The sequence below is a fragment of the Diadema setosum genome, chromosome 1, assembly GCF_964275005.1.
Source record: "Diadema setosum chromosome 1, eeDiaSeto1, whole genome shotgun sequence".
Taxonomy (NCBI): domain Eukaryota; kingdom Metazoa; phylum Echinodermata; class Echinoidea; order Diadematoida; family Diadematidae; genus Diadema; species Diadema setosum.
Genome location: NC_092685.1, coordinates 34,482,144 through 34,502,003, shown reverse-complemented (window position 1 = coordinate 34,502,003; position 19,860 = coordinate 34,482,144). Strand labels below are relative to the sequence as shown.

At 45.1% G+C, this 19,860-nt stretch overlaps 1 protein-coding gene across 1 annotated transcript in view; it reads left to right on the top strand.

The window, feature by feature from the left end:
- Positions 1–19,860, top strand: part of LOC140235702 (methionine synthase-like) — a 304,954-nt gene that overhangs the window by 169,241 nt on the left and 115,853 nt on the right. The window contains exon 17 of the mRNA XM_072315720.1: positions 16,142–16,310. Coding sequence (XP_072171821.1) covers positions 16,142–16,310 — 169 coding nt within the window. The remainder of the gene's footprint in view (positions 1–16,141; positions 16,311–19,860) is intronic.

Below are 19,860 nucleotides of genomic sequence, written 5' to 3'. Positions count from 1 at the left end.
AGCAACACACGTTAATTCAACGTATATTAGGAAAAAACAAATAGATATTCATAGCACACATAATAATGATAATAATAATAACAATAAAAAAAGATCTTATTTACCCAGGGTAGCCTCTTCAGTGTTGCCACTGCTCTACCAGTGGCCCTGGTAATATCATTACCCTAGCATTGCCAGGTACCCATTTACACCTGGGTCGAGAAGGATATCGTAGATAAAACATCTTGCCTAAGGATGTAAGCACTGGACGGTATTCGAACCCAGGTCGTCGGTTCGGGAGTCGGGTGTCTTATCCGCTGTGGCACACCCCCTACAGGACATTTCATTACACGTATTCTGGCATTAAGTAATAAATGGTAGATAACCGCACTTGTAGTGCTTGTATCGAGAACATTATTCTAAACCGCTGCTATAAAAGTCAACCTGTAGTAAATGAGAATCTCTGCATGGAAATTTGGAATTGTGAAAGTTCGACTCCAGTTGGAGGCACCAGACGCAATGGAGGATGTTGGACTACCAACATCATGCGTCAACGTGTTCATCAGAAGGAAGTGCACTTTAATAGGGGAATCTTGAGGACTGTCGAGGGTAGTGACATCAGGGCACCGTTTCATTAAAGTTGTCAGCGCTGACAAGTTGTCAGTCTCTGACAATCACCATAGTAACAATCAGTGACCAGAGGATCTCAGCAAATCAAAACCGATGATTTTGCTGAAATTGTCAGAGACTGACAACTTGTCAGCGCTGACTAAATTGATGAAACATCCCCCCCAGGGGTACTAGTACTTGGTGGTGACTTCTGCATCCTTCTTTCGGGGGCCATTTTCACAGTCACAACATTACTTGACATTGTCACTGCTCAAAATGATTTGGTGAAGTGTGCGTCAGCCGAGACCCGTCACGTGAACGCCTCAGTATCTCTCTGCATATGTTGGGCATTCCCTGCCCATTCGCTTTGTCCGCTCAGCATTCGTTGGCTGGACTGTACGCATTCGCTTTTATTCGTTACTTTATCCGCTCGTAACACGGTTAGCATATGCTCATCATTCGTTAGGTGAACGTTCGAAAACCACATTTTGCTTGCGAATTCGAGCGGATTTGAGCGTATCTGGACTTTGCCAAACTTTGCCCATCCGCTAGGCATTCGCTGATTTATACGCTGTAGTGTGACGGGGCCTTAAGGAAAATGTGTTGCCATGGTAACCACTCTTTTTGTATCAAAATAAACCATTTAAGCTATGAAGGTCAAATTTGGTGTGTATGATGGTCTTTAAGTGTAGTTATGCAGAATGTCCCTTGTGTTTGTATCAGACAATGCATTGCCATGGTAACCACACTTTTTACCCAAACCTTGTGGAACTCAGTGTCAACTCTGTAATTGTACAGTAAACTAAAATTATTCTGTTTCCAATTCGACAAGTGCACAAACTTGGTATTAATATAATTGCCCTCATGACATCACATACTATAAAGCAACACTAGGGGCGGGGGTATTAATCACCTTCAGTGATAATTCTAGTTGACATTAATGCACCATGTTATCACCGGCGTAAATCTGTACCTGTCCGTCACCATCACATACAATCATGATTACAAGCCCATAACTGGACCAATGCTAGGGGGGGGGGGGGGGGCTTGGTGCGGGGCTGCCCCCCCCCCCTTCTTTTTTTTTCCCCAGAAAACAGGGATCAAATGTTTGCATCCCCCACTTTTTTTTCTTTTTTTTTCTTTGCATGAAATATAAGGTGGGAGGGAAGTGGCAGCAAAAAATATGAAGACTTTTGTTCTTGTTCTTGCTTTGTTTTTGCTTCAGTCAGCAGAGACTTTTGGCAGAAAATTGCACTTCAAATATATGAAGACTTTTTTTGTTGTTTCTAAATAGTCTTCTGTTTTTCTGACGGTTTGACAACCCCTCCCACTTTCAAAGGGGAGCTTGGTGGGGGCTTCCTCTGCCCCCACTTTTTTTCTTCTTTTTTTTCTTCAGAAGACACAGGGATCAAATATTTGCAACCCCTGGTTATGAACACGCTATGTGTAAATGTGTGCTTTTATGTGCATTGAATGCTGAAGTACTAGTATTCATAGATCTTTACTTTACATTTGATGAATGGGATTCTTCTGCAAAGTGGCCCAATGCTGGGCCGATGATGACAAATGACGAAATTATGAAAAGAGTATCCATAGATGAAAATGAAGGATGTGACATGGGTGAAGTTCCCAACAGACAAAGTTCAGTGGAGAGCATGGAAGAATCTGCTTCGCAGGAAAGACCACTTCAACCTGAAGTCAAATCGTGTATTTATTCGAGACATTTCCAGAAGGGAGCAATTTAGCAGATGGCACTGCAAATGCCCCAACAAAATATTTTTACTAGAACAACCTCTGACAAGATGAAGTACGATGGGAGAGAAGTGCTCCATCCGAACAGATCTGGGCCAGTTCAAGATCATCGCCCAGATTCAATATCGTGAGGTGATATCGCTTGCTATCGGCTATATAGGGAGAGTTATGGCAGTGTTGTTTGGTTTTTGTGTGTGTGGGTGTGCATGTTTTCTTGATTTGCAGGTGATCCTGAGTTGCACATTTCCCCCTGGGGATTTACACCCATGCATGTTATGCATCATGTTCGATCTTATAGTACAGTGAAACCCCGTTATAACGAGTTCGGTTATAACGAGGAACCGCTTATAACGAGGTGATCGCGTCGGTCCCGTTTTCCTTTGCGTGTAAACCTATGGCAGAACGAATCGGTTATAACGAGTTTGGTTATAACGAGATTCCGGTTATAACGAGGACAGTTTCGGTGCATCATGATAAAGAAAAACATAAGAAATTTGATCGGATATAACGAGGTTCCACTTTTTGACTTGCCACTTTCAAACATGCAACAAACGAAACATTGAAAACCAAATTCACGCTATCCATCATGTCTTTTCCCGTTTTGCAGAGAACGGTTCCTTCCATGTTTTTTTCTAATCCACGCGATAAGACACATTAATACCTTCCGATGTTCCTACTAAATTATTAAAGATAATCATTCGATTCGCGTGCGTGATGTTATAGGTCAAACCACAGCACAACGAGGGAAAGAAAAGATAACGCACTCAAAAACTTTTTTTTTGTAGTGACACTCGTGGCAAAAAAAAAAATTGGAAATTGGAATGCGTGTACAACTCATCATTATAGCATTTCCATTTGTATTCCCGATTTCCAGTTCTTTTGCTGGTTAGCAAATATGAGTGTATGATTTTAGCCGAAATAATGAAATCGCGATCTCGCCGGGTGACAGTAGCGTGAAATAGTTGAATAACGCAATCCTGTCGCTTATTTTTTAAGAACGGATGTACAAAAAGCGAAGAGATTTTCGGAAGGTGATAAAGAACGCATCTTGATCCCTTCGGGCGCAACGATAATTCATTGCTTAAAATTACAGCCGAAATGATTCATGAAATCTATATCGCATTCTCGCTGGGCACCAACAGTGTAAAAATACCTCGCAATTTACAGTAAACGACGCATGTTTCTATGTTACTTTGAAATCATCGCGATCTCGCCGGGTGACAGTAGCGAAAAAATAGTTGAATAACGCATGTTAAGCTACTTAATCGGTGTTAATAAAAAGAAACAAATGCATGGGATAACAATTTGAATAGATTTGGGTTCATTATCACAATTTTAACAACGCATTTCACAATGAAGATTTTTCTTTCTTTCAGAATGGTCTACGAGGTACAGATTTGCGTAAAAAGGATCACAACCTTTTAAATTCAATCCTGTCGCATATTTTTCAAGAACGGGATGTACAAGATGCGAAGAGATTTCTGGAAGAAAATAAACCGCATTTTTGATCCCTTTGGGGGCAACGATCATACATTGTATAAAATTACAGCCGAAATGATTCATGAAATCATTGCATTCCCGCTGGGCACCAACAGCGTAAAAATACCTCGCAAGTTACGGTAAACGACGCATGTATGTTATTCTGAAATCATCGCGATCTCGCCAGTTGACAGTAGCATAAAAATAGTTGAATAACGCATGCTAAGCTACTTAATCGGTGTTCAGAAAAAGAAACAAACGCATGAGATAATTTGAATAGATTTGGGTTTGTTCATTATCACAATTTTAACGCATTTTACAATGAAGATTTTTCTTTCTTTCAGAATGGTCTACGAGGTACAGATTTGCGTAAAAACGATCACAACCTAAATTCAGTCCTGTTGCTTATTTTTCAAGAACGGATGTACAAAACGCGAAGAGATTTCAGGAAGAAAATAATGCATCTTTAATCCTTTCGGTCGCAACGATCATACATTGTATAAGATTACAGCCCAAACGATTCATGAAATCATCGCATTCCCGCTGGACACCAACAGCGTAAAAATACCTCGCAAGTTACGGTAAACAACGCATACATGTTACTTTATTTGCTCTGTTGTTTAGAAAAACTTAAACGCATTTTATGCAATTTGATTTTTATATAATATAGGCCTATACTTCTCAAGAGCATAATGTGCAACTATTATGCGAAGAGATTTTCAGAAGAAAAATAAGGAATTAACCCATTTCAACCCCGACTTTTTCGCCTAATTCACAAATAATTTCCCTTTATTCTCTCAATAATATGATCTGATCTACATCAGTAAAAAACCATCCGTCTGCTCTCCTAAACAATATGCTATTCCCCTCGCGTCGCACGCGCGTGCCGAGCTATATGCAACAGAAGACTTTAACGTCCCCACCTACCTCCCCCCGTGTGCGGGCCCCACCTGCGTCCACCCGTACGCCAGCCCGCTCTTCCTCTTCTTGCTCGCAGCGTCATAGCCACTGCTTGTGTTGGAGTTTTCTCTCGTGAAATCCCTCGTGATCGGCTTTTTCAGCTGCAATCAGGTCGGATCTTTCCTGTTATTCTGTGTATTAGTAGTTATAGATCGTCTTGATTATATTTTTGATTCGTTTGCATCATTTTGTGAAGTGATATTTTCTAATCTTTTGCGACTCATTTTGTCTTCGTTGGTGCTGTTTTTACCCCATAGACTTTGTACACGAGCCGTACCACCTATCGTTGCTGTGTATTTACAGCCTCTTTCTTGGTTTTTGGTTTATACATAGCTTCTTCTTGACCAGAGCACCCTGTGTTAGTGCTTGCTCGGTCCCTTTTTCCACCCGGAGTGATTTTTAGGGTCTTTTTAGCCAAAAATTTCCCGGTACTTTTCCATCACTCGTTGCCGGGTGTGGGGACTGTACCTATTTTTGGTCTTCCCCACCTTCCGAACGGGTCTTGTTAGGGACTCTTTTGTTGTTTTAGCACTCTAGAATTATTTTCTACCTTGTGCTAACTTATATTTTTCTCTTTCCAGGTTTATGACTCCCAAGTGTGGCAAATGCCATAAATTCCTGCCGCTATGGGACACTCATCGGAAGTGTGCTCGTCACAGGACTTGCAGCAAGGCTAACCCTTGCAAAGTTTGTGTCTTGTGGGACGATGCTCTGTGGGCCAAGTTTTCAGCTTGGTTGGAAAAACATCCCTCTCTTCCAAAAGCGGCAGCGGGTAAGTCAAGGGGCCAGGCCTCGGGTTCTTTTCCGACTCGGCCATCTCTCTGCGCCCCAGTCCTTCTCGGGACTTCTTAGATCTAGAATCGGAGCAGCTAGATTTTAACGAGTCTAGCTCTGATGATAGCTCCGGCCGTAGAGGCTGGCTCGAAAATTCGAGTGAAGAGCGGTCTCCGACTGCCATAGGCCGGAACCGGACTCGAGTGTGCCTTCAGGCCCCGCTGCCGGTTCCACAGGCCCAGGCTCCCTCCCAGTCCCCGGTAGGCACCGCCCCGCGGCTGGGACTGGAGCATGGTAGCGCGCCCGAATCCCATAACCTGGTTGGCTCTGCCCCGCGTACGGATTCGACTTTGCGCCAGCTACCATTCGACTCAAATTTAGGGCAAAACCCCCAGTCCCAGGACCCGGTTGGCTTTTGCCCGGAGCGGGATCAGGGGGAGGTGAGTGGGATAATGCCTCAACCTCAGGCAGTCGTTACAGCCAGCTCCCTGCTCTGCAGGTGACCGGTCCAGGGTTATTCCGTGGGACCAGCCTGGGCTGTAAACGCCAAGGGGATTTAGCCGCAGGTTTTCCGCCCCCTAAGCGGGCCCCTGCCGTGCCTGAGGTTCCCGCCGCCGCCCCGGACGCCGGCAACCCTGTGGACCTGCTCCGCCGTGCAGCCCAGTTGATGGGTTTTTCCCTGCACGCGGGGAGCGAGGTCCCGGGATCTGGGAATTCCCCCGGTCCGCATCCTCCCGCGGATTCGCTCCGAGCCCCGGGATGCACCCTAGGCTTCGGACCAGGCCCAGCCTCGGCCCAGGGACATCGTCCCCAGGCTCCCGCAGCCCGCGGCCCTCGGGCTCCCCCCGGGGAGGAAACTTTCCCTCCCGCGGGTTCAGATCTCTTTCCCCTGGCGGGCTCTTCCCAGGCCCCAGGTTTTTCCCCGGGCCCTAGGCCTGGCTCCTCCCGTAGCCGTGAGCCCCAGTCCCCGCTTCCTAGGGCCAGTGTTCCTTATGCCAGGGGGAATCCTTCCCACTACCACCCTCATACCCGCTGGATACCAGGTTTGATAGCGAGTCATCGTTCTCCGGGTCAGTCTTTACAGTCGACGACCCCGAGCCTGTCTCTACAGGGCAGCAAGTAGGGGACAGAGCCCAGGCGCTGCTGCGCAAATATATGCCGCAGTTTTACGCAGCTGACTAGGGCGATGGGTCACTGCCGGAGCCGCAGGCTTCCTTGCTCTTCAAATCACGTCCCGACCCGGTAGTGGCATCCCCTTGATAGCCGATTTCCAGACTGAATATGCCCGGGTCGCGCAGGAGCCGAAACTCTGCTCCCCTGCATCTTTGCAGAGGGACTTTCAGTTCCCCCACGGGGATTTTCAAAAATTTCTATCCCGGAATCCCTTTCCCCCGAGATTCTCCGTGTCACTGACCGGAAACCTGGTGGAAACCCCCTGCGGGGGCAGGAGTACAGGGAGAGGGACAAACAATGGGCCAGGGTAGCCGAACTGGCTCGTATGGCCATGCGCCTGGCGGCCTATGGAGGGTGGGTGGCCAACCTCCTTACTCAGACCGATCAATACCAGGTTTCCTCGGAGGATAAGCAGGAATTAATGTCCATCCTCCTGGCCATATTGGAGGCGCAGTGGTCACAGGCATGCAGGGCGGCTCTTTATACCTCCCGCCGGAGGCGCACCATTGCCCTGCAGGCCATGGGTTTCCCGCCCCAGGATGCAGACCAGATTGGGACATCCATCCCTTTCCATGGGCCCTACCTTTTTGCAGGCCGAGCCATCCAGGTGTTTGATGATGAGTGTGCCTACAGTAAGAGGGCCAACGAAACGGCCGCCCAGTTCCTTCAGCCCCGCCAAGGTGGGCAGAGGAACGTGCGGAGGGCTGACCTGGCCCGCCCACCTGCGGGACAGCAGGTGACAGTCACAGTGCCCGGGCGGACCCTGCACCCCTCCAGTAACAGGGGGCATGCACGGTCGAATCCCTCCAGGGGTCGACGTCGGGGGGCTTTTAAGTCCCACCGCGGAGCCCCCAAAAATGGGCAGAGCTTTTGACTTCTTCCGAGCGTTGGGTCCTCCGGGCCCGGTCGGTTGCCGCCTGCAGGCGTTCCTGCCGGCCTGGGCCGCCATCACAGACAAATTTGTGCTATCCGTTGTCCAGAATGGGTTCATGATAGGCCTATGCGACCCGCTCCCGGACGGCTCACTCAGGGCCCTCTCCCCTCCAGGCGCGCGGCTTTTCCGTTCCAATATGGCCAGCGAAATTGCCGCGCTCCTCGAAAAGCAGGCCATAGAGCGGGTGGTAGTTCACCCCCGCCTGTGCCTCTCATCGTTCATGGTTCCCAAACGCTCGGGGAAGTTTCGTATGATTTTTGAATCTCAAGGCCATAAATCAATTCATCCAGCCAGTACACTTCCGCATGGAAACTCTGGCCTCGATTCTACCCATGTTCAGGCCCGACGATTGGGCAGTGTCCATCGATCTAGCTGATGCTTACCATCATGTTCCGATTGCCCGCCCGTCCCGGAGGCTATTAGGCTTCACCCTCGCGGGACAGGCCTATCAGTTCAGGGCGCTCCCCTTCGGGTTAAGGCGTGCCATCCATCTGTTTACAAGACTGGTTTTGGCGATCACCGCCTTTCTACGGCAAAAAGGGATAAGGGTATTCTGTTATCTCGACTGGTTGATAACTGCAAGCAGCCCTCATTTGCTGATGGCACATCAGAACTTCACCCTTTTGGTTGCGCAATCCCTGGGCTTCCTTATAAACTGGGAAAAGTCTGCACTGACATCGACCCGGCTCCCTACATTCCTAGGCGCGGAGATCGACTTGCCGAACCAGCTGGCTCGTCCTACTCCGGAGCGGGTCAGGACGATTCTAGCGGCCGCCAGGTCCCTGCGGAACAGGCCGGCTGCTCCCGCGAGGACTTGGCTCCAGTATTTTTGGTATCTCGCGAGCTTGGTGGACGTGCTCCCCGACAGTCGCCTGCACATGCGGCCGTTGCAAATTCACGTCCTGCAGGTGTACAGACAGAACATGGATCCGCCCTCTACATCGATCCTAGTCTCCGATCGCATCCGGGCTTGCTTAGTCCAATGGATGCGCCAACCGTTCCTCAACCAGGGCAAGCCCCTCAGAGCGCCCCTGCCCTCGATAACGGTAACGATGGATGCGTCGGGGTGGGGAGCGGTGTGCGCCGGGAACATGGTCTCGGGGAATTGGGCTCACCTCCCATGTCTACTGCACATCAATCAGCTCAAGCTTTGGGCAGTGATGTTAGCGTGCAGACACTTTCGCGCAGCCTTTGTCGGCAGGATGGGTTTGATTCAGACTGACAATGTCACGGTGGTGTCTTCAACAAACAGGGAGGTACCCACTCCATATCCCTCAATGCCCTGGCAGCCCACTCCTGGAGGTGGTGCAGGGTACAGGCGATTTCCCCTGTGACAGTTTACCTGCTGGGGCAGGACAATCTAATTGCCAACTTTCTTTCCAGGGGCAGGGAATTACCATCCAAGTGGATGCTACACCCCAAGGTCTTTGCATGGCTACAGACGACCATGGGCCCCGTTCAGGTCGATCTGTTGGCCTCCAGTCTGAACCACCAGTCCGGGATGACGCACAGCAACCCGACAGCATTACACCTGACTGCGTGGCCATTGTCGGGCAGGCGGGTAGGCAGGCGGGGCTCTTCCATAGGGCGGCGGAGTTCACTGCCCACAGTCATAGAGACTCGACAGTACAGTCTTACAACTCTGGGTTGACCGTGTATCTCGCCTGGACCACGCCTCTCCACAGGATGGTCGATTTCTTCATCCACCTGTTTGATAAGGGTTTGGCTTTACGGACCATCAGGGCCTACCGATCCACAATAGCCGTAGTGCACAGTGGGTTTGAGTACAGCAGTGTGGTTTCAAATGCGCCTACCCTGTCTAGGTTGTTTAAAGCGTTTTTCTTAAAGAGGCTGCCCACGAAGACTTTGCTTCCTTCGTGGAGCTTGCCTGCGTTATGAGAGCGTTGGCAGGACCTCCCTTTGAGCTGTTGGCCGAGGCGTCCCTTGCCAGGCTCACCTGGAAAACTGCTTTCTTACTGGCGGTGGCCTCTGGTCACAGACAGAGCACGTTACATGCGTTGTCCACTGCGCCAGGGCACATTCGTTGGGAGCGTGATGGTGTGAGATTGATTCCGAGCCCCACCTTTATCGCCAAGAACCAAACGAGCTCCACGAAGCCAGTGGAGATTTTCCTTAGTCCGTTGATGGCTTTTTCGTCTGTTCCCGAGGACAAAGTACGATCCCTCAAATGGTACTTGGACCGGACAAAAAGCTTCAGGAAACACAATCGGCTTTTTCTGATCTGCAAGGAACCTCACCAGCCTCTCGGGATTCAGTGTCAAGATGGATAGTTAACGCTATCAAGGCGGCAGGCCCGGAAACCCTTGCGGGATCCGATCTACCCCACGCGCATGATACAAGGAGTATCAGCGCATCGTGGGCCCTGTTTGCTGGTGTCAGTCAGGAGGACATTCTGAAGGCAGCGTACTGGTCCTCGGCCAACTCTTTCATCTCTTTTTATCTGAGGGACGTCCCGGCATCTGAAGCGGTTTTGGCTTCGGCGTCCGTGACATCTAGACCCACCTCCTAATTGGTGAGTTTTAACGCTCCTCCCTTTTCTGTGTTGGTCTAGCATATTGTGTAGGAAAGCGGGCGGATGGTTTTTTACTGATGTAGATCATAAAAATCAGGACTGATTCTATTATCTACGAGGTAAAAACCATCGGTCCACTTTCGTTCTTCCCCTCTTCCCGCGTTAGGGGTCTCCTTTCTGCGGTATTTAGAGGAAGAGCGGGCTGGGGTACGGGTGGACGCCGGTGGGGCCCGCACACGGGGGGGAGGTAGGTGGGGACGTTATAGTCTTCTGTTGCATATAGCTCGGCACGCGCGTGCGACGCGAGGGTAATAGCATATTGTTTAGGAAAGCGGACGGATGGTTTTAAACTCATAGATAATAGAATCAGTCCTGATTTTTATGATCCATAATTGTGTAATAACAACGCAAAGCATGTTCTTAACTTTCATTGGTTATATTATGATGTCGTGCTTATGTTTTTCTTTGTTTTTGATGCGTACGGTTATAACGAGGTACCGGTTATAACGAGGTAATATCGCCGGTCCCACGGACCTCGTTATAACGGGGTTTCACTGTATAAACTTTCATATTGCATAGTAATCTGAGTGAGGATGTCCTTGTAGGCCATACAATTACCTTTGCAGAATTGTTTCTACCTGTAACCACTGCATTTCTTCACACATGTTCTTTTATCCCAAAAAGGTCTTACAAATAACATTAAGGATTTATTCAGCTTTAAGAAGATATTAGTGGGTTTTTTGTTTGTTTGTTTTTTGCCAGTAGCATTAGTACTTTTCATTTTATTAGCAAAAGTGTGTAACAATCATGACAAGCTCATTTCACACATTTTCGCATAATTTCATGTTACATGGACGAAACTTTGGCCTGAAAGTAGATAAAAGTGTTCGTGGATCAGCTTAGGGTGAATGCATGACTATGATATTTGCATGTAATTTACATCACACCCTACAATATTGCCATAATCAGATAATCATAGGGTAAAAACTGTCATTAAAAATAGTTAGCCTTCACACTATCCACTCCAGTTGAGTACAGTAGACTACAACTGTTTACATTCTCCTGAATAAAACAGATTTGAACTATCACTGTAGCCATTATCTGTAACTGATAACCCCTGTTGAAATGAATTTTCAGTTAATGAAGGTCAATTATGTAAATATTAAGGGTCAAACATATTTTAGCTTCAAGACTGTGCAGCTTGAGGCAGGAGGCATCTTAGGACATCTGAAAAAATAACATGCAAGATCTTTCAAAGGCACACACTGTAAAACGAGAAATGTTCGTGTGGATTTTAATTTCGCGAATTTCGTGAGCGCCAATATTCGCGAAATTAAAATGCACACAAATGTTCTTGTCTACACTGTGCATTGAATGCCAGTGGCAGTTCGCAAAATTTTCATGCTGCAAAAAAGGCTGTCGGCTCCAATGTGGGAAAAATTCATGCCGTGAATATATCACGTTTTACAGTAGACCCGGTGGTTGGTCAAATGCATATGCGGGCGCACGGCACAAGTTTCCTACAGAGACCTATGCTATCGATTCCTCTTTATCGCTTAAGCTTTGACCCATTTCCATGAGTCCGAAGAAGTCCACTGTTGTCAGTGGTCCGATCACAGTTCGGGCTCGTGATTCAGCTGATGATGACAGCTTTAGCAAACTTCTTCTGTGACGTCATACTAAGAAGCATGCACACTGGCATCACTACAGACTGCATGATGTGCAGATGAGGCAACTAAGGCAAAGTTACCTAGCAACACCTACGCGCTTTACTTTTGATGACAGCTCAACTTCGGCAATCTTTGTATCAATGCTAACGGTGATTGGCACTATCATCTAACAGCGCCCCCACAACTACCTGGTCTATGCACCTTTAAGCTTGTCTCATATTTAAACCTACAGCTTCAGAGAAAATGCAGCAAAATCAACTGAGATATAGTAGCTTCCAGAATGTTGTCAAGTCGAGGCATGAATGGGAAGAAAATCACCTCCCACAGATATGTAGACTTTGCATTTAATTACAATTTCCAATGTAATGATGTCATCAAATTGTAAAACAATGATGCTGACTCCAAAGACAATTGTCCAAAGTACAACATACATGTATGCGAATTTGGGAATAATATTGAGCAAAAATGAATGAGATGTATGCAAATGAATGTCAGAAACAGTACATCATGAAATTCAGTTCTACTTTTTTTTTTATTTCAGATGACAGTATGATGTCCTGCTATTTTATTCAAAATGTTGATACATGAAATGTTATTTACAATTCATATGCTTTTGGAACATGCCGTCAATCCCTCGTTTGAGGCGAGTCCCCAACTGGGGGTCCCCAAAGTGGGGTTCTATGTTGCTTTCAAGACTTTTCGTTTGGGAGTTGGGAGTCGAAGTTTTTGTCCATTGCAAATAAACTTTCTGCTCGGCGTGACAAACCTGGAGGCCATGCCAGGGTTTGATGACTCCAGCAGCTGTCGTATTACGTAAGAGCATGATAAGGATATCTGCCTGTGGCAGACCATTCAAAGTGAACTCAATTTTCTCTATCCTTTCTAAAGTGTTCAGTTTTATATTCTATTGAGAAATTCTATGGTCATCCATTTTACATTTCGAACGAAAAAAAATTGACCCGTAAATAACGAAAATACAGGAATAAGAAGGAGAGCATTGCCAGTTTGCCGGTGCTGACAATGTGCTATTTGGCAGTGAGTTACATGGGGGAGGTGAGACTACCTCCCTGGTTACAATCAGCCTGCTGACTGGATCATTGAGAAAGAGAGAGAGAGAGAGAGGGAGAGGGAGAGAGAGAGGGGGGGGGGAGAGAGATGGGGGGGAGACAAAATGGAATGACAATAGTTCCGGTCACTGCAGTACAGGCATGCTCTGTCTGCATACGCTGAATGTCTACACTCACACACACACACGCACCATGGAGCTACATAGCCCATGCCAAAACCAAAAACAATTTTCTCCTCTCGCGGTGCCCCCCCCCCCCCCCCCCCCCCGTGGCGCTGTGGCGATGACTGATGCTTAGATTAGGCCAGGGTCAAGAAACAGGTGTTTTATATCTTTGATTTTAAGTCATTGATTGCCAAGATATACACTGGCATTATTTACGGGGGTGTAGCCTCTTCAAACGAGAGATTTGCGTCATGATATGCAATAAAAACAAAGGGTTCCTGGGCATTATGAAGAGCTATGGCAGAATAAACAAAGGCATGTTTTTTTTATTTTATTTGCACATAGATGAGCATGCGGAATTTCAACTTTGATGCTCGCGTATTACTATGTTATTGGTCAAGATTGACTGGAAATCAATAGATATTAAGGCTGGCTGTATCAGGAATCCAAATCAGTCAAAAAAAGTGCATTTTCATGTTGCTTGTGCGCGAAAACGCGTGGACTGACACACATGCACAGAAATTTTTGAAATGCGTAAAATTGTCTAAAACATTTAGCAAATCGGTCGAAAAGCTGTTTTGAACATTTTTAAATCTCAAACTTTACATCCACTTACAATGGTAAAGTTATGACATTCAGTTATGAAGATGTGATCTATCATTTGACATGTTAAAATCACAAAATAGCGCCGAGATGTCACAGATACGTTGATGTCATGAAAAGATGTCTTTTCATCGAGATGTGGACATGTTATACGATGACTGAAAATTTCATGTTAATTGGTCATACCATTGTTGAGATACTGCATTCATAAAATTCTTCAGAAAGGAAGAAGAAAAATTAAGAAAACAGAGATTTTGTACGAACACAATCGGTGATACACCGTTAGTGTATCACCTAAAAAGGAAGATTTCATACAGATACAATAGATCATATGGCAATCAGCGTATCACCTAAATATTGTGGATTGTTCTCACTCTCCCAGTTTTTGAGCATTTGACATGAGATTTGGTATATATGACCATTGTCATTTTGAGATGTGCAAAACATATCTTTTGTAAGTGTTGAACAATAAATTGTCATGTTAATTATATTTTTTATGCCTCCGCCACGAAGTGGTGCCAGAGGCATTATGTTTTCGGGTTGTCCGTCCGTACGTCCGTCCACTTTCGTTTACGCGATAACTTGAGTAATATTGACTGGAAGTTTACTAAACTTGGTCCAAGTATAAAGTATGATTGGGCAAATTATTTACATTTTGGGTGAAATCGGCCAAAGGTCAAGGTCAAATCATGAAATTGTATCCGTTTATGCGATAACTCAAGACTGGATTGAGCAAATTTCACCAAACTTTGTCGGAGGATGATGGGACAATTACTTGCTTAGTTTTGTAATGACATCGGACAGAGGTCAAAGGTCAAAGATCAAGGTAAAATCGTAAAATTTATCTGTTTACGTGGTAACTCAAAACTGGATGAAGCAGCTTTCACCAAACTTGGTCCAAGGATGATGTATGATGGGGCAATTAGTGAGTAGATTTTAGTGACATTGGCAAGAGGTCATAGGTCAAAAGGTCGAGGTCAAATGCTAAAAATGTTGCTATTTCCCCCATATCTATGCAATGCCCAAAGGTATTTTCTTGAAACTTAGTGTAGACATGTACTACTGCGTAAAGATTTTCCAGAGAGAGTTTCATGTCATAAGGTCAAAGGTCAAAAGGTCAAAGGTTAGGTGAAAATGTTGCAATATCACTTTTCTCGCAAATGGTTCAATGTATCTTCGTGGAACTTGGTACATACGCATGTACTGACTGGCAGGGATTATCTAGGGAATTTAGGGGTCATGGGTCAATAGTCAGGGAATCAAAGGTCAAGGTCAACTCAAAATTTTACTATTTCCCTCAAATACTAGTATATGCAATGCTTGCATTATTAGTTTTAAAACTTAATATATACATGTATTACCTAATGGAGATTCTCCGGGAAATTTCCAGCCAGAAGGTCAAAGGTTAAGGGTCAAATGCCAGGTTTCAATGCCCCCCCCCCCCCCCCAAAAAAAAAAAAAAAAAAAATCTATTTTGTACTGTAATTACACTTTCTTCATACCTTGGAAATTACTCAATGCATAAAAAAGGGTCCGTCAGAAGTCAAGTAAAAATTCTCAATTCACCAAATATGTGTACCTGCACTCTTAGACAATTATAGCCAACCCAGTTCAAGGAAAGTGAACATTCAAGATATTTCTGACACACCTGTCATTTCAATATTTTGCCAGTTATGTGAAACTGTCATCAAACATTTTGAAGACATTGTACTACACCTATTGGGAGAATCATGCATTATGGCGGAGGCATCAGTCGCCATAGCGACATTTCTAGTTTTTAATCAAGAGCATACAATAATTTGATGATTTAATTAGGTCCTTCAGTTTTTTAGCATTGGACATGAAATTTGACACGTGCCTGCTTTACAATGCATGTGCAAACTTCATCTTTTGTCAGTGTCAAACAGTGTTGCTTTAGTAAAATTTTTTTAATGAAAATTGTACAAATTACCAGCGGATGTCATTCACTTCATTAGTTTTTCTGCATTAGACTTGAAATTTGACACATGTGACTAATTCTTATATGAGCAAAACATGTACCTGTAATCAATGTTGAACAATGCATTTCCATGGTAACATATTTTTTAGCTAACTCCTTCAGTTTTAGGTGGGGTTATTAATTACACTTAGTTATACTTCTAGATTTCTTTGTTGAATTGATGACAGGAAAGTAAGTGGCAGAAAGAAAAGAGTGAAGCAAACTGTTGCATTTGAAGTTGACAGCTAGAAAAACAATCATCAGGATTAGTTGATTTGCTCAGTGAGCTCTAGGCCTACAGAATTCTTTCACTGTCATGCTTTGATCTTTAAATAGAGTCACAATATATGCACTGCATATTTACTCTAGTATGTTAAAAAATATTACCCTTCTTACATTTTATTTATTTTAAGTGACAAAAAGGAGACATGGGTTGACTACACCTGTCTTTCTGTTACCCCTCCAGGGACTCGGAAGTGGTACCATTGTCCTGGCCACAGTGAAGGGAGATGTTCACGACATTGGGAAGAACATTGTTGGAGTTGTGCTGGGCTGTAACAACTACCGGGTTATTGACCTTGGGGTCATGACCCCTTGTGAGAAGATCTTGCAGACTGCCATCCAGGAAAAAGCAGGTCAGTAAGAATTTTCTAAGTGAATTTTGTCCTAACTTTTCTCACTATATCTTCATAATTGTAGAGATACGCGCGGGGAGGGCATCACCCAATTGCACTCCTGTGGGCTTTTTCTCACAGTCCTGTTGTTGCGACTGTCATCACCATCATTGCTACACATTATACTCAAACATAGGGAGATTTCAACTATTGGTGTATAGTTCCGATCTGACTTCAGCAGCTTTATTTCTGTAACCAAAGTTACATATTCACCAAATCATTACGTGTCACAAGATATTTCAGACTTTGAAGATGATACACTTGGACTGACTGACGATGAGCACCAGCTCATCATCATTTTCAGACAATTTTCTTCCCCTACATACCTAGGTCTGTACTTGGCGAGATCTAAAATCCCACTCCATTCCCACACTCAAAAAGCTAACCTCCACAACTAAGGACAAAAGAACACAATTTCCCAAGTTAAACACAGACCCAATTAAAAACTCATCCAAGGTGGCCAACTTAATTCCCTAACAAAACATTTTATACTGCTATTAAGTTCCTTAGCTGTGGATACAGAGAAGGCACAATGCACAAAGAGCTATACCCCCTTCCTTGTTATCTACCACAGGTAATCCTTCAATAGTCCCAACTCAATTGTCCACCAAAATAAAACCCAAACAAAGAGCAGCTCAATTAACACTAACAACAATACCTGCACTTTAACTGCAATCTCCAGTTTCTTGTACTGGTTTACACCTAATCAAAAATTCCAACTAACAGCAAAATCTAATGCTATATCCCTCACAAAGTGTGAATTACTTCATAATGAAGCACACAACTTCAGGAATTTTTTTTTTCAATGATACATTATGTAGTTACTACAGTTTTTAGACTGATAAAGCAAAACACACAACCCACAACATATTTCATATATCAATACAGTATGGTAGCCCTACTACATATCGACCACCCTTTTTGAAACCGACCGCGTATACATTGGCGCACAGAACGCTTAGTACGCACTTCATTGCGCGCAGAGCACATAAAAATGGATTGGCTTTGACCGTTGATGAGGATGGTGTGCGAAAACACGAAAATTCACTGTTCATTAATGGTTTTAATCAAGGACAAAATTTCGAATGAATATTTTCACCGAATCGTAATGTAATGTCTATGGAAGTTTCTAAAAAGCTTCGTACAACACGGTGTTCAATACAACTCGGTTTGCGTGCATTGTCAATGCAATATAGGAGCTGTACCGCGGGGAGCTGAAACGAGGCCACGCAAGTTCGACGGCGATATTTTTGCACGGAAACTTCAAATCAAAAAGGGAACAACGGCATTTGATAGTGCTGGATTTTCTCAATCACGTAGGTCAAGTTTTTTACGTGAATTTCAGTGTTAAATATTCTTGTCAAGCAAATAAACATTAGGCGGTCGATGAGTAGTAGGTCCAACCATACTCACTACATAATCGGGATAGGACGGGAGTAGCAAAATCGTCGTCTTTAAGCAGGGTGCCCAATTTCATGATGGGCACTACTCAAGGCATCAGTAATACCTACTAGAGAAGTGTTCATACAAGCATGTACATTGTATTGACCACTGTGCGGTACCCCACTTTACATACTGTATACCCCTCCCCCATGATCTCACATTATACCGTAGAGTAATCAAAACATGGTTCTCCTGTCACCTTTGTTTGAACGCAAGACATACATGTACATTAACCCATTTCTTCCGCAATTCTCTGAGTGCCTTTACTGCCCCCAAACAAGATTCTTTTTGCCCGTCGACAGGGGACGGACAGGTTAGTAATCCACCTGTGTGAAGGCAGTCAAGCAGTACATGTATCCCCCTTTCCAGGGTCAACTACATGTGGCTTTATAATGCATTATCCTTTTCACTTTCTGTAGACCTTTGATTTCTGCATTTGGGTTCCTCTTTATGAAAAGCCCCAAATTTTAGCTCCCAAACTCTCCTACTTCTTTCCAGGCTGGGTCTGGTAGGCTATCAGCAGCAAACCTTTAGTTTTGTTATGCATATATGGATGGCAGTTGTTAACTGCCATGGAGTAGCCATGACTTTCCATAAGTCCTGAACATCACTCAAATGTTTGTAGTTACCTTTAGTAGGCCTGTGGGTATATCCTTTGGCTTTCTTATGGAAAGGAAACAAAAACAACTTTATCCTGTGAGGCAGTCAGTGGCACAGCCTCTGATGGTTGTCACGCAAATACAGGTGGCAGGTTCTTTGGGTAAGCCTTTGGACTTATCCTTTGGTTTTCAAGTAATCACACACACACACACACACACACACACACACAAAATATTGCTTAAAACCCAAGTCCTCAGACCCACCCTGATCTACTTTATTAATTCAAGCTGGGTCTGATAGACTTTCAGTGGCACTACCTCCATTACCTTATGTCCCCTGCGTCCATTTCCCCTGACTCGGAAGGAGTGTCTCCTTCCTCGCATGAGTCGAAGGCTGGTATGTGGAGTCTATCTCTCCCTACCATGGCCAGCCTGGGTTCGACAGCTGGGGTTGGTTTCTGATCCTAAATTCTAGGAAGTCACGGTTGGACTGTGTTAAACTTTTTGTTAACATGAGACTTCTTGAGCTTTGTATCCGTCAGCAGCACTAAATTAAGGCCCCTCCCGCTTCGATTTCCTCGGCCTATCTCTACTCCACCCCTTCCGCTCCCCTATGTTGTACCTGGTTCTACCACCGGGGTCATGAGTGCCGGTCCCACCCTCCCAGCTTTTGCCCTCGCTTGCCTTCGCGAGAGACGGATCAGAGCTCAGTGGTCCTCCGGATCCTTCCCCAACAGGGGGACTAAGGTTGAGGTCTAGCTACCCCATGCATGCCGTGTCATCTAGGGGGTTTTCTCTCCTCTGATCAGCGTGCACAAGCCTTCACAATGCACTCAGACCCTGTGCCAGCCTGCATGCATTGTGATAGCCCCTCTGCTCCTCCTTGGCAGCTACTCCAGCAGCCTATGGGGCGCGCTCGAGTACGGGGGGTCTGCATGCCCTCCCCTTGCCCTATTGACCAGCCCCTCTGGTACTTCGCACCTTTTGGACTCCTGGGGTACCCACCACTCTGCGCCTTCAATTGCTCCCTCCCTCAGTCGGTTTCCCCCAAAGAGGTTCTATATATGTAATAGAGTAAGCACTCACCATTCAGTTCGTACAAATGAAAACAGGGCCAATTGAACAGTGGCGCGCGCAGAAAAGAGGTTGACTACCAGTGCCTATAGTAATACACGTAAAGTACAGCTTCGAAGATGGGGTTGGGTTGGAAAAATCATTCTAATTTTAAGGAAAATCAATATTTGTCCACATGCCTCCAGATTTTATAAGAGAGATACATTCTCAACACATTATACGTGTTTTGAAGAAAAAAGGACTTGCTCTAATGTGTTAAATATGTGCCTTAACATGGAGCCAAAATTGCCAAACAGGCATTCATTCTACATATAAAGATTGCAGAAAGGTACAGTGTATATTCTTTGGTATGGGTGTACTGATTTCACATAATATTATGTCACTTAGAAACATCA